The sequence below is a fragment of the Astatotilapia calliptera genome, chromosome 22 (genome assembly GCF_900246225.1).
Source record: "Astatotilapia calliptera chromosome 22, fAstCal1.2, whole genome shotgun sequence".
Classification (NCBI taxonomy): Eukaryota; Metazoa; Chordata; class Actinopteri; order Cichliformes; family Cichlidae; genus Astatotilapia; species Astatotilapia calliptera.
The window spans coordinates 8448248-8462823 of NC_039322.1; the positions used below are offsets into that span (position 1 = coordinate 8448248).

The following is a 14576-nucleotide window of genomic DNA, read 5'->3' on the forward strand; positions in this document are numbered from 1 at the left end:
TGATGTAAACCCAAGAGATCGGTGGGATGTATCTTCTGGATACCATGAATGCACCAACATTTCATTGAGAAGATAAAGGTAAAAACCTTGACTCGGAAAACTCGAGAGGAACACAGCAGTCACTGGAATTTGTCCTATTGGGTAGTGAAGTAAAAACATTCATGCCAATCTGTCTTGTTGTTGTCGACATGCCTGAGTCATGAAAGTGGTGGTCTTAGCGACTGACACTGCCATGCCTAAAGCGATGGTGCTGCTAAACTAAAAATAACTGAAAATGTTTCTGTATTTAAGCTTTAATTGACGTTAAGCCATTCTTCTACAGTAGCTCGCCCTCAGGCGGAGTCTTGTCAGCCAGGATGATGAATGTTGGGTGGGTGAATTACTGGATCAGGAATGCTCTCAGACTAACAGCTGTTAGCCACGCAAACAGAAAAATGCAAACAGTTACTTCAACTCCCACATAAATAAATATTTTATTATGTTTTTAACTTTGTATGCATGAAGTTTCATGATGTTTTTAACTTTGGTCGCTTCATGCATACAATCAGATGCAGCATTAGAAGCACCTCTGCGTGGAAACTGCTCTGCTGAGGATGTTTTGTAGTGTTTTGCGCCGTATCGTTTGGGCCCGTTGGTCAACGGGTGGGGCTCAGATTGGGCACTGAGGAGTTTTCTTTGTTTTGCTCGAGCCGATCCTGAGCAGGTTTTGTGTTGTTTCCCTGAAACTGAAACTGCTTATGAAAAACATTTTAGTTAACTGAAACTGTTGTGGACAGAGTAGAAAAGTGAAGACAAGGTTAAACAGTATTTTATAAAAATGGCAAAAAAACCCAACCGAGATCTAAAAATTTACCCTTCTGACAAACGCATCCATCTATAATCCATAACGATAAAGCTTAATACTGAAACTAAACCGAAACAGGCAAAAATGAACTAAAAAACAAACATTTAAAAGCACATTCAAATGAAAACATCTATTTAAAAAAATCTGTCAAGTTTAGCTTCAGGCTCAAAGCCATTTAGCAGAACACTGAATTATAAGAAGATGATTAATGTTATTCACTTTATCTAATGGGTTAAAGGTCGTTGTCATTACTCACAGGGAGACTTCCTGTAAGGGTGAAAGAACTATTTTATTGATCGATCATATTTTTTCCGTTGGCACCGATCAGTTTTACAGGTTTGGTTGCGCCAATAGAAAATATTTGAATGATTAGATAATTATTTAATGATTTTAAATAACTAACTGGGTTTATTACATTTGGCCTTGATTCAGTCCAGCTGTTACACCCTCCCTCTTCACATGAGTGTAGCTCATGTGTGAAGTCACTCTTTAATGGTTTTGTTATTAATTCAGTTGAATTACATTATTTTTAATATAGCAACAGTCACTTTAAAGCCTTTTCTACTGCAGAGTAAAGAAACGAAACCCCAACAGTCACAATGAGTGCTGGAGCTGTCCAGTACAACAGTGATCAGTCAAACTGTGTACAATAATACAATAAAGCCTTGTGTGTTGGCAAGCAAACAGTGCATCTCCAGCGTCGTGCTGGTGCTTCCCGTGGCCGAGACATCAAAAGCTCCCATTGGCACAGATTAAATATTAGATGTGTCGTACTCGGTCCACAACAAGTGAGACAAACACAGTGAAAGTGGGTTGGGAGAGGGTTTGGTGTCCGATTACACCTGGACTCTGTAGTAGTAGTATGTGTAGTATGTGCAGTATTACTATAGGTAAGATTCCCACAACTCCTCATGAAAAGTGATATATAACCAATGGTCAGTACCCAAGCTTTGCACACCATCATGCATTGCACTGAAGGGAAAATAGCAGAGCATCACAACATAAACTAACCAAGGAATTTACAATAGAAGTTAAGCTCAGTATTTATTCATAACAGAAATACACATGTGATACCAACTACTCACTGCAATGAAACATGTAAAGTTAATTATTTTTGCCATTAGCAGATGTTAATGTTCATAAAGTTTAATATGTTTAATCTCTTTGTTTTAAGAGTTTCATTTTCTTTAATAGTTATATTAAAGTATGGCACGCAGATCATCCAGTACGAGACAGTAAAGGCGTACCTGTGATCAGCAATGTTTTTAGTTTGCTTCATCGTTTTATCACAAAAATATTCACCTGGCTCTTCATTGCTGTCTCAGCTCTCCTGCTTTACCCCAACAGCTGTGACTGGTTTTAATGTTGTGGCGGATGGGCGTACATGTTATGTCATCTGTATATATTTAGACTTTGATGGCGAATCTGTTTTTCATCGCCTGCTGACTTTGACTGATTTAATTTTATACACTGGAGTTCACACCGAGGCTGGTTTCTGAAAGTTTGTGTATAATTCTTTGCGTTCTGAGCATTCCTCCTCAAATGTGTGTGACACTGTGAGACAGGCGCAGCACGGTTAAATAAAGCCGTGATGGAAAAGCAGAGGTATAAGTGCAGACTCATCTCATCCCCACAAACATACTTGTCAGCAGCAGAGCATTTTCAGAATGTCTCAGGGATATTCTGAAAATGCTCCTCAGTGTTTGTCGTGCTCCTGCCAGGCAGGGAGGGTCAGGCAGGACTAAGAGTGGGATTACAGGAGTGCTGAGAGATACCAATAATCAGCCCAAGTGTTTCAGGCCTCCTCGCCAAGATGTGATGACAAATCGAGACTCACTTCAGCGTGCCAGTTTCCAGTCTCACCCTCACAGGCCAACATCTTCCACTACAAACCCAACTCTGAATTCTCAGCCTCAACCTCCCACACTGGTTTCATTTGCTCCATCATCCAGCAGCCCACTCCTGATAACCTTCTCAGCCAAACACTGAGTTTGGCTCATGCAGCCAGGGTAATTAATCCGCTCTGGTGGGGCCGCAGCCGAGTTTCGTGATGCTTTCGCACACCTGGGAGTGTTGGTTGGAAAAACAGGGCGTGTGGAGGGAGAGCCAAGCGTTGGGCACACGTCAGAAGCAGAGGCCACCATGCCCTGCCCAGACGTTCCTCGCACAGGTTCCTATTGTTCGGCTCCCGCGCTCGAGAATTCCTGTCGAGTCGAGGAGATTCCTTCACGTGTAATGGGCTATTATGTTGTGCTCGCTCTATTGAATAGACTAATGAGTTATGCCAAAAGCTAATGTCTCAGGGGAGTTCTCTGCACAGAGCTGCGTAGCACAGACTCAGTGCCATTGTGTTCAGACCCCCCTGTCCGTTGGCATGCTGTTAACCTGATCAGTGTGCAGGTACAGTGAGGCATCTCCTTTTAGCAATTATCCTGCAGACCTGAAAACTTAATAAAGCTACACCTGACTCATGGTGTAAAATCGAGGGCATTTAAAGGCTGAGGAGATAAGAACAGAGTCATAAAAGTAAACATGCAACAATCACGCTGATAAAAGTAATCTGACAACAAACTGTACAGTCACTGTTGTAAAAGAGCCAAAGTGATATAACATTTTTTTCAGCAGAAGTCTGTTAATATTTATATTGTCAATACTTTAGCACTTGATTTTTCCATAGCGTTATCTTACCATCAAAACATACGGTGAGCTTACTACTTTACTACTTTACCTTACTCCATTTTTACCAACCGCAGCATTAATGTAATAAGAATTTAAGTTTATGTTTTAACGACGGCCACATACATACCAATACTTAAAGACGATTAAATACATTTTAATTCCAGTTAATTTCCTTCTGAGCTGTGATGTAGCCACTTTTACACAACTACAAAATCCAAATCCTTCTGCCACCACCCAACACTGATGTTGTTCATCACCTTTATGTCATGGATTACATTCGTTAACCTGACTGAGCATGTAGAAGAATGCCTTAATGGATTGCTGTTATTGTTCATTTTCACCTGTGGAAGAAGCATTCAGATATTGCTCACCTCACCGCATGAGATCTTAACTTAATCTAAAGTTAAACACGCTTATTGTTGAATTTAAAGACTGTGGTAAAAGAGGCCTGCGGTTGTTACAGCGTGTGTTTTTTGTTGTAGCTGTCTGCATATATGCTGAGTTTCATTGTATTTGTTCCATTTTTAATATGCTGAGAGTTTGTACAGCTGCTGGTTTGGCCACGTCTGTCTTTCAAAATTAATTTTTAGCTCAAAGGTAGGTAAAAATGATCTAGTCCTTAGCAGGTCTTAAGATTAGGTAAATACTGCCTCAGATGAACAACAATACAGGAAATATGACAGTGTGTCAGTATTTATTTACCCAAAGCTAAGCAAGAATGCGGTGTGTGAAAAACTAAGTACACCCCAGGATTCAGTAGCTAGTGGAACCACTTTTAGCAGCAATGACTTGAACAAATTGTTTTCTTTATGACTTTATCAGTTTGTCACATTATTGTGGAGGAATTTTGGCCCAGTCTTCTTTACATTGTTATCTTTGTTTCAGGTAATCACATATCCACAGCTCTCGTCAGGTCCTCCCACAGTATTTCAGTCGAGGCGATGTCTGGACTTTGGCAGGGCGATTGCAACACCTTCTTTTTCAAACATTTTGTTGTAGATTTGTTGCTGGGACTTGAGAGTGCTTTGGTATACAGACGAGTTCTTCGTGGCTGCAAAATGAGCCCAAATCATCACACCTCCACCACCGTGCTTAATTTATGTTGTGCTTGCTGATTTGCTGTGTTTGGTTTTCTCCAACTGTGATGCTGCACTGCATTATGGCCAAAGATCTTGGCTTTTGTCTCGTCTGTCTAAAACATTGTTCCAGAAGTCTTGTGGTTTGTTCAAATTGAGCTTTTTAAACCTAAGCTGTGCTGCTGTGCTCTTTCATTTGTTGTTTTTTTGCATATATTGTTGCTTCCTGCTAACCAGGGCCTGTAGCGTCAGAGATGTAAGCCTATTTTGTCTGCACATTAGTACTTCTATTTCACAGAGACATATCCATGCTTCTGCTTCCATTAACAGGATTTTTGTTTGGCTGCGCTGACCACTGCACCTGGGATTAAGTCCAGCTTTTTTGCGTGTCATCTAAACTTTCTCATTATTGTCTGAATCTTTGGTCCTGACTGTCTCCTGCAGCAGACATGCCTCCAAATTGTTTCGCAAACAAACAGTAGGTCTGTGTGGAAAATGTGACTTCAGCATTGTTATGATTGGACTCAGAGCGCGGGAGGACACAGCAGTGTTTCTTACAGCACGCCCGAGGCACAGAAACCACCGCGGATTTGTTTGCTAAATGGGCTGGATAGATAAGACTTTTCACCCAATTTGCATTGGATTGTTTTTTAGCTGCTAGTTCAAGCAGCTCTCCGATGAGTGATGGCGGAACAATCTGGGCATGCCAGTGTTTGAGCCGAACCAAGAACAACTTGTATCACGTTCATTAAAGAGCAGGGACGTTTCTGACAGATTAATCCAGCAGATTCACGCCGTTTTAATCTCTGCTTTGCAAGAATAAGTGCTTGGAGATCTTTAATGTATGATATAACTGTAGCTTTAGCTGTTTTTGTGAGTCCTGTCCAGTATTACTGTGAAGCTTATGGTGTGTTCACACTAGACACGAAGCAAAGTTTTGCTTCGTTACTGAGTTTAATGCATGCATATGCATATGTGGCGTCAGGTTACAGGGTCATTCCAGAGGTAATCGACAAAATGTGGAAAAAAATCAGGTACGTTTTTTTAAACTATAAGTTTAGGATGTTAATGAAGCTACATTTTATCATCATGTCACTTTGACATGTCGTGAAAGTGACATTTTGTCAATTAGCATTAATTTTCCTGGATGTTTTTAGCCCGAATGACTTTATACAATGCTGTTCAAAAGTCTTGAGCTCGCCATCATTTCTTTATACTTTCCTTCCAAGGAGTCTGCAGACCTAAGTCAAGGGGTGAAGCAGCGTTGTGTCTAAACGTAACAGACAACAAAGAAAGAACCAATTTTAAACTGTATCTTTAAGTGCTTTGTTTACTAGCAACCTGTTGTTTTGTACCAAAAACGTGATTTCAAACACTTATATGCATATATCTGCATGGTGTGTAGTGTGTCTTTAAAAAATTTGAGGAAACTGGATTAGTAGAGATCGAAAACAGGACAGACCTAAAAAAAAACTATTTACATCAAATAAAGATCAAATCATGCAAATCGCGAAAAGACCAGGCAGAGGACCTGAGCGATGTGTCCGGCCCTTCAGATGTTCACTGAGGGGTAAAGGTGGCTGTCATGAACCCATTTTTGATGAAAGGAAATGGGGATAAACAGCTAAAGTATTCCAAATTATACAGGAGCTGGGCTTAAAAATCTGTGGTAACAGGTCTTTTTCAGTTGAATTTTTCCTGCCACAGTCTGAAGACATGGATGTTGGGTTCATTCCTGTGTTAGCCCTGCTATAGACTAGCAACCTGCGCAGGGGTGTACCCTTCTTTTTACCCTATGACAGCTGGGAGAGAGCCCAGTGCCCATCCAATGCTAAATTGGATAAGCACTTAAGAAAATGGATGGATCCTAGAGTAACATATTTTCAACACTTTGGTTTTCAGTCAGCTTTCTTTATGACCTCTATTTAAACACTTAGTTGAACCATGCAGCTGCAGTTGGCTTGTGCTCTTCCAACCTGCTTGTCTGTGGGAGAATCCCAGCTGATGATGAAGGTTACAGTCCACAGTCCACATCTGTCTTCTAAGCATTTGAGACCGATTTTAATTTTAAACGATGCACCAGCACATTGCTGAATATCTGCATCCCCACTCTCAGTGGCCGATACTTATTATTTGTGTCAAGTCAATTTTGGTCATGCTAAATGTTTAAAAATACTGTAACGAAGAGCTGAAGAACTCTGAAACTTTAAAATGTCAAATATCAGTCTCATGTCAGTATCAGTACTAGCCCAGAAGTTCATACACTAATTTCTCTTAATTCCTTCAAAGCTGACATTTCCATGGCTCTAGGGTTTCTTTTTGCAGCAGTGATAATAGCTGGATGAATGATTTACTGAAATAAAACGAAGTTGACTCGTGAGCCAAGATTAAATTAAAAGATATGCACGGAAGCTCCTGAGAGGAGAACAGCTGCCCCTGGAGGAGGAGGAGTGGTAAAGGTCGACGAGGAGACAGCAAGCGTACGTAATGACCTGTATGTGTAATGATCATTAAAGGTGAGCCGGGAGGTCGTGGCAGGTTGGAATGAGAACTACATAAGAGTGACACACGCGCTGTACTTTGCTGAGTCACTTGGTGGTAAAATGTGGAAACTTTGAGGTGGATACATAAAAGACACATCTTACAGGGTTGAACATAAACCGCGTGCTGGATGTGCGAGCTGCTGGAAGAAACCCGACGTCCACTTTCAGCTCGTTTAGAAATTGCACTGTACACACAGGTTTGTTGCCGAGATGAAAGGCCATGTTTAGCTGCGTTTGACTGCTCTTTGCCTGCACTTTCTTGTTACCTCTCAGTTTGTCTGTCTTTATCTTGTTGCTCACACTTTGCTTTCTGACTTTCCCTTTTTTTATTTACCAACTTAAAACCCTGCATACTGAACACATGCAGCTTTCGTCCCAGTTCAGAAACTTTAATCCCACATTCATTCTTTCTTCAGCGGAAAATGAACCTTTGACGTGACAAAAAATGAAGGAGCCGATCCGTCGCTTTTAAATAAACGTATCAAATTTATTAAAGTTTGCCCAGAATTCGGCACGTTGGCAACCAATCATTTCGCAGAAATGACAAACCAAACAAACAAAGGATCGACCAATATGGCCATCTAATTACAATGTGTAAAAATGATAAATAAATAGAGAGCAGCACATGTAAGCAACAAAGTTACTGAAAACATAAATTATGATGAGTGAATGGCAAGAAATCAGTGATAACATCTGGAATACAAAAAAAAGGCTCCCAGCAGCTGACACACAGGAGACACCCTGTTAGGTAAATACAGTTTCAGTCAGTGAAAACATGTCTCGAGCAAAGCCATGATACAAGGCACATAATCCCTTTTACTGACAGATGATCTGTTATTGCAGTTGTGTGCTAGGAAAAAGAAACTATGGCATTTTCAGAATATACAGCAGAGATTTTTTTTTATTCTGTTAGAAAGATTTGAGTACATTCCTCTCTGTAATATCAGGTTCATGAAATGTTATTTGGTGTCTGTTTTTTTTTTTGCTTTGTTTGTTTGTTTGTTTGTTTGTAAAGTCAATAAGCGTGAGTCTCTGACCGTGACATCTGAAAAGATCAATGAGTGTCCTTGATTTTTGCAGATTGTGGCCAAGTTCTCTTTTTCAGCTTGTCTCCTTTCACCCGAACTCCTTGTAATGTCTCTAACGTCATTCTGCCGTCTGAAGAAGTGCAGCCCGGTCGAGCTGTCTGTGCTCTCTGCTCTGCTGCACTCGTGAAACCGACATGGAGTCGGTTATAGCCGGCCTTATGCGGGCTACCCGCTTCCTTCCTGAGGGGCGCTGCTGCACAGAAGTCCCCGCTGGCTTTAGAGAAGGTTTAAAGCCCCTTCCTGCCTCTGTATGACAGTGCAGAGGAAAGCAGTCTTCTTTAGGAGGCCACGCTCTCGCCCTCCCATGCTCTCGCTCTGTGGTGCTGTCTCACCCTCCACTTCTCCAGGAACAGGCGGGTTTTCAGCGCAGCCCTGAGCGCTGGAGGCGGTGCCCGTTTATCACTGTTGTTCTTCAACCTGTAGATAAAGGCATAAAGCCATTAGACATGCAAACCGGTGACTTTGCAGATTATGTAAAAAGCAGGTGTGTGAATTGGAGCAGTCAGTCAAACACATTCAAAACAAAGTTGTTACTCCTGAGTGGTTCGAGAAGATGGATGTTTGGAGTTTTATGATTCCAATTATTAATAAGTGAGAAAGTACAGACATGTGGCGCCGCAAACTTTGAGACATGACAGCACATGAACGCGGCTCCTTTACCCACACGGCTCCCACAGTTAAGCGACGTAAAGTGGCAGAGCTTACTCGAGGTGAATTCCACACGATCCTAGGAGTTTTATGGAATTTATAACGCAGCTCAGTCATCATAAGTTTCAAGGAATTCCTCGCTTGGGGGTTAATCTCTAAATTTCTGCTTCTGAACATGTGCTGGCTGTTTTTATCCTGCAGGCTCACGGGTGTTACGCTCACAAGAGCTGACATATTTCACGCTACAAAGGGGCCTCGTGTTGCTGTGAGGTTGTACAGGGGCGAGTATAGAGGGTGGCCATGGGGTGGTGCACGGCCCCCTGCTGCCCCACCAGCATCAAAAGTGCTATTGGACTAGAATTGGACAAGAGTGTTAAAGCACTTTTAATTATGTATCTACAGCTTTTTACTTCTACTCCACTACATTTTAATACAAATATAGTACTATTTACTCTATTTAGTCATTTTTTTTCAAAGCTTTAATTTAACTAATGGTGATTTTTAAATATGAATCAACTAAGAAATGTTGCTGTTATTATAAATTAATATACCCAGAAGTATTTAAATTATTTAAAATCATCACCAGCTGCAGGATGAAAGTAACAAACAAGAATTATTACCCACAGTATCATATATATGATTCTGTGTAGGAAGTACTTTACTTTGAGTATATTTTGATGCTAAAACCTTGAGAATGTTAAGTAAGATTGTGACTTTTTCTTAAGTAAAGAGATCAAATGCTTGTTTCCACTGTGCCACTTTGTCCTGTGTTATTGCACAGGGCCACATGGGAGCATGAGAACAATGCCCTCTATAGATTTCAAATCAAATATTTTGATTTCTTTCTTCTTGTTCTTTGTCCTTCCAGTCCCTCCCTATTTAAAAAAAAATCCTTTTAATGTCCCTGGTTGTAATTGCCACTTTATTTTGCAAATACTGCGGTGTTTATCCCTCTTTAGTGCAAGCGTGTTGTTTTACCTCTTAATCCTGTCCGTGTCTGCTGCCAGCTTGTGTTTGCGCTGCGCCCCAGCACCGTCGTCGCCCCCGGGGGAGCGAATCACCACGTCGGCCGTTGTCTCATACCTGAGAGCGGGAGCAGAAACACGCGATGAGAACAGGATCACATTTCAGTTATTCATTTTCTACACAAAACCTGTCGCCACATGTGATGGAGACAATGCAGAACGACAGACTGGGAGCGTCTTTTGGTGTCACTGTCAGTAAATATGCTTTGGCTGTGTGAAGCGCACCTGAGGCGGTTTTCAGGCCGGCAGAAGTTCAGGCAGGTGTTGTCGTTTTCCCGGACACACTGGCAGCGAGGTACGCTCCTGGGTGCGCTGGAGTCCGCGAGCGCGCGCCGCGTCCGCGGAGCGTTGCCGAGTCCGTACGAGACCACGCGCCTGGATGCGACAGAGACACAGTTAGAATCATAAAACTAAAAGAGTCAAAAACTGAAAACTAAACATGCTTAAAAACATATCAGAAGACTGTTGAATGCGATTCAATTTTGTTGTTTCGCTTTCACGTGCAAAAATACAAATAATCGGAGATTGCTTAAAGAGAGTAAAAACGCATAATTTATCGCAAAACTTCGTCAAACATCAATCTAAGCGATTTACTTTCTCTTTACACATGTTTACACGCTGCTGGAGACCACTAACCACACTTAAAAATACTTACTCAGGTGTGTTGACCCATATGATGTCCAGGTGGCAGAAATAGACGCACTCCTTGTCCTGGAACGATGCGCAGGAACAGCGTTTGGTCCGCACATGGCGCCCCTCTTTGACGGTGGAGGCAGTGAGCGCGTCTCCGGCGGGGGCCGACAGGACTGTAATTACAGCGTCGTTATCAAAACACAATCTACAAGCTATTAAACTAAAGAGAAGTTGAGACTAATCTGCATAACTGCAGGCTGGGGATGTTTTTGATTTGATTTGCTTTCACTCAGCATGGTGAGTGGTTTGCTCGGTGTTTATATACATTTACGTAAAATTAAGTTTATAAGTGGTTGGAAAAAATCTCGCAAAAGTTACCTGTGGAGGAAATCCAGGAGTACATCACTGATAACACGGAAATCCAAACGTATATATCCATAGTTTGCAGTAAAGTAGTGCTGAAGAAAATGAATAATCCCTCAGAGGTGAGAAAACGAGCGTGTATCCCTCAGAGCGAGAGTCCTCGGAGATTCGCGCAGGAGCGCAGAAGAGTCGGTCTACAGTCTCTGTTGTCAGTGTGGGCCCACATGTGCAGCCCTTTGACTTTATAGTACAAGTGCTTCCCACCTCCCCTCCTCCCCCTGCAGCGCTGTACAGTTTTGTCCTTTGGCTTGTACCCAGACAATAATGTTTGTTAGCAGTCGGTCCCTGATAAGGGGCCGTGCAGGCCAAGTTGAGGAGTTTGAGATGCTTTGGTTCCAAGTTTGGGGGTGTGGGGAGTGTGGGGGGAGACTCCAGACGAGTAAATGCGACCTGAGCCGTACTCATCTAGTGGTGCTCTGATTAGACAGCAGGTGGCAGTCTAGTGACAGCATTTCTGCTTTTGCAAATTCAAATTCACTGTAGACGTTTAATACATCAGCGTCAGAGGGGACTTGGGGCTATTTAGCAGAAATATAGCTGAAGCACACAGAACTACAAAAAATGTTGATGCTTCACTTAAAGTGTATCAGCATGAGTTCTTTCTGAAAATTACTCAGTTTTTCCTGCATAAAAAAAATAAACCTCAATAAAGATGCCTTAGCCTTTTCTGAAAAATTAAAAAATGTCCCCAGGATTATAATAAAAACATGTTAACAGCCAGGCTTAATATTCTCAACAATTAAATACATAATGGAAGTTTTGATAAACAACAATAAGTAAGGCCTTGGTTCCCATACACGTGACTTGGTATTTAGTACTAAATATACCATTTTGTGCATTATCTGCACAAAAAGTGATGAGTGGAATTTAAAAGTGCCTTATGCCCTTTTTTAATGAGAGGATGAATTAATTTTCTTTAGCTTTATCTTATTTGTAGGCAACAACGGTCGCAACTGATGGTGACTAGGAGGCAAACTTTGTGAAGGGGAAAAGGAGTGGTTCATTTTCTTGTGTGAAGCAGACAACAGGTACCTGCAGAGTACCCATGACCCAAAGGGAGGTAGAGACTAATTAGAAACCATCATGAAAGGTACGTGTAGGTATAAGGTATGTGCCTTCAGCAGGATCAGAGATTCAGGTGATGGAGAGAAACTATATGGTTTTGGAGCTTTAAAAATAACAGCTGGCAAAAACGCTGTCAAGTAAAAGTATAACAGGCATAATAATTTTACATTCTATTGATAACGAATGCACCGTATTGTGTCTGCAGTCAAGTGAAATAATTCTTTCAAACTACAGCAGCATAACAGCTTAAAGACACAATTTGAAAAAAGCAGTGCCATCCATACTGGCACAAAGGCTTTAAAGCAGTTGGTTTAGTCTCCAGCACTCTTTTTACTGCACCTCCCCTTAACTTAGATAATGATCTCAACTTTTCTTTAGAATTGTAGTGTCTTAAATCTGACCTGTGATCTACACATTGGGGGGAAAAAAACCAAAATCAAAGCGCAAGAAAAGACCCAAAAAATTTGACTTTATTTTTATTAGTGTAAAAATTAGTCTAAAAGTGTAAGTGTACCTTTTTTAAAATGACCTTACAATGAGTGAATATATACACTCATTGTAAAACTCTAACCATGAATACACCCACTCACTGACTAAACCTGTGAAAAACAGAGAGCAGCATGATCATTTTTAGTGGAAAAACTTTCTCACGTATTGTTTCATGACGGGAAAATAAACTCAAAGCAAGCTTAAATGGAGTATGAACCCGATTAGACCTCTACAGCACAATGCAATTTGTTTCTTCCTTCATTTCCTACTTTAATACACATATCAATATCTAAGACTGTGAAACAGTACAAAGTATTGTCCGCTGCATCCACTTAATCACAGCTTCTAAGATATTCCAGCATTTTCTTAAGAAGCCAGCATGTGTTCGTATTGGGACTCGTGTCGTCCACTCTCTGTATAATCTGCACGGCTGCAGATCAAAATGTTGGTCTGCTTGTTCATGAGCTGGAAAAAAGAAGTGAGTTTAATGTGAGTCATTCTCTCTGTTCTTCACAGCATTGTTTGCCTGAAACAATACATTACATAACCGAAGCAAACAGCTTTTTCTGGGGTCCCTTTGGTCATGATGTTTGCCGGAGATTAAACATCTCAGCTGATAAGTATGGCCCAAATGGAGTGTCCTATTTACAGATTAATTGTAGTCGAATTCCACATATGACATGTTTGTAGCGTGTAGGGTATTTTGTGATTGTCTGTTGTCTTGCGTCACCCCTTGCGATCACAAGTTGGAGCAGACTACTTAATCTGATGGTTTCCCTCCATCACCAGTTGTAATAAACCGTGGAAACCGAGGGGTACTTCATTTTCAGACACACTTTGCTGTGGGCAGCAGTGGAAAATTGGTCTTGTTTGCATGTGTGTGCATGCCCATAGTGGAAAAGTCTTAGGTAAAGTATCCTGTCGTGCTCTGATGCCCCTACTCAGAAACTGGCCTCGAGAGTTTCCACTGGCTGGGAAAACAAGTTTGTCCAGGAAAGAAACAAAGCAGGGGAGCTGCACCACGAGCAGATTTGTAAGGTTTGGATTAAAAATTTTGGCACTCAAGTTTAAATCATGCATGGTGTGCTTAAGCCTTTAGAAACAGCCCAGGTTTTCTTCTGTTTTGGCTCTTCGCTTCATCAGTGTTGCAGATCTTGACCTCTAGGGGTCTCTGTTTGCTTTGCTATAGCTTCACCCACAGCAGCCAGCCCTGAGGGAGGAGGGGTGGGAGGATTAGTCTTCAGTGTGGATGGATGAGTCACCTTTCTGAATGGTGAAGAACAAGGTTATCACTGAAAACCTCTTAAGACGACAGGGAAGTTTTCCTCACTGAGGCCAGATTGCCATGTTTGAGCTCTCCATATCGTCACTTTTTTATTTGTATAAAATAAATCAATTCGAAGTTTAGATCGAATTCTACTCGTTAAAATCAACAAATTGCAATATTTAGGGAATGTTTATCATTAAAGAGTGGTAGTAAGTGATACATTTTTAAAAAAAAAAAAAGGAAAGAAAAAAAAGATTGAACTATGGTTCAAGATTGTTGCAGTATTTTTTCATCATTTAACACAGCCCAGTGAGCATGCTGATTTTCATTCTGCTCAGGTCTATGCAAAGGTTAGAACACAGAACAGTGCTGAAGCAAACGTGTGCAACATCATCTTTCTGAGAGGTAAGAAACTAAAGTCTGAACACTGAAAACAAACATAACCACCTACTTGTAATTTAAGAAGCTCCATTTTTGGCTCTGCAGAGCATATTTTCATGGTTTAAACTATTAAGATTAATATGTGTGCTTCACATGGCAGTTTGATGTAATTGCTTTGGGGCACCAGATATTAATGACACGCATTTAATGTGTTCATTTCGTAATGAAATCCCTTTGGGCAAGTGGGTTATTTTATTTGCAGTTGTAACAAACAGTTTGCTGCTCATTAATTCATCTTTCAGATCTTTTCCTGTTTGGTCTGCAAAACTTTCCGAGTTTTAAAATAAAGTCAAAAAACCCTAAAAACCAAGCTTATCATTGCAAATCCAGTTCTGTTTTAAAACATAAGCTTTAA

General features: G+C 41.1%; 1 protein-coding gene and 1 long non-coding RNA gene across 3 annotated transcripts in view; one reads left to right on the forward strand and one right to left on the reverse strand.

The window, feature by feature from the left end:
* LOC113014986 (uncharacterized) overlaps positions 1-14576 on the forward strand; it is a 107258-nt gene that overhangs the window by 66181 nt on the left and 26501 nt on the right. The window lies entirely within an intron of this gene.
* edn1 (endothelin 1) lies at positions 8116-11191 on the reverse strand. The gene is made up of 5 exons (XM_026156859.1): positions 10915-11191; positions 10559-10709; positions 10129-10278; positions 9857-9961; positions 8116-8647 (listed from the first exon to the last, which is right to left on the reverse strand). The coding sequence occupies exons 1-5, from the start codon at positions 10973-10975 to the stop codon at positions 8509-8511; spliced, it is 606 nt and encodes a 201-aa protein (XP_026012644.1). The 5' UTR covers positions 10976-11191; the 3' UTR covers positions 8116-8508.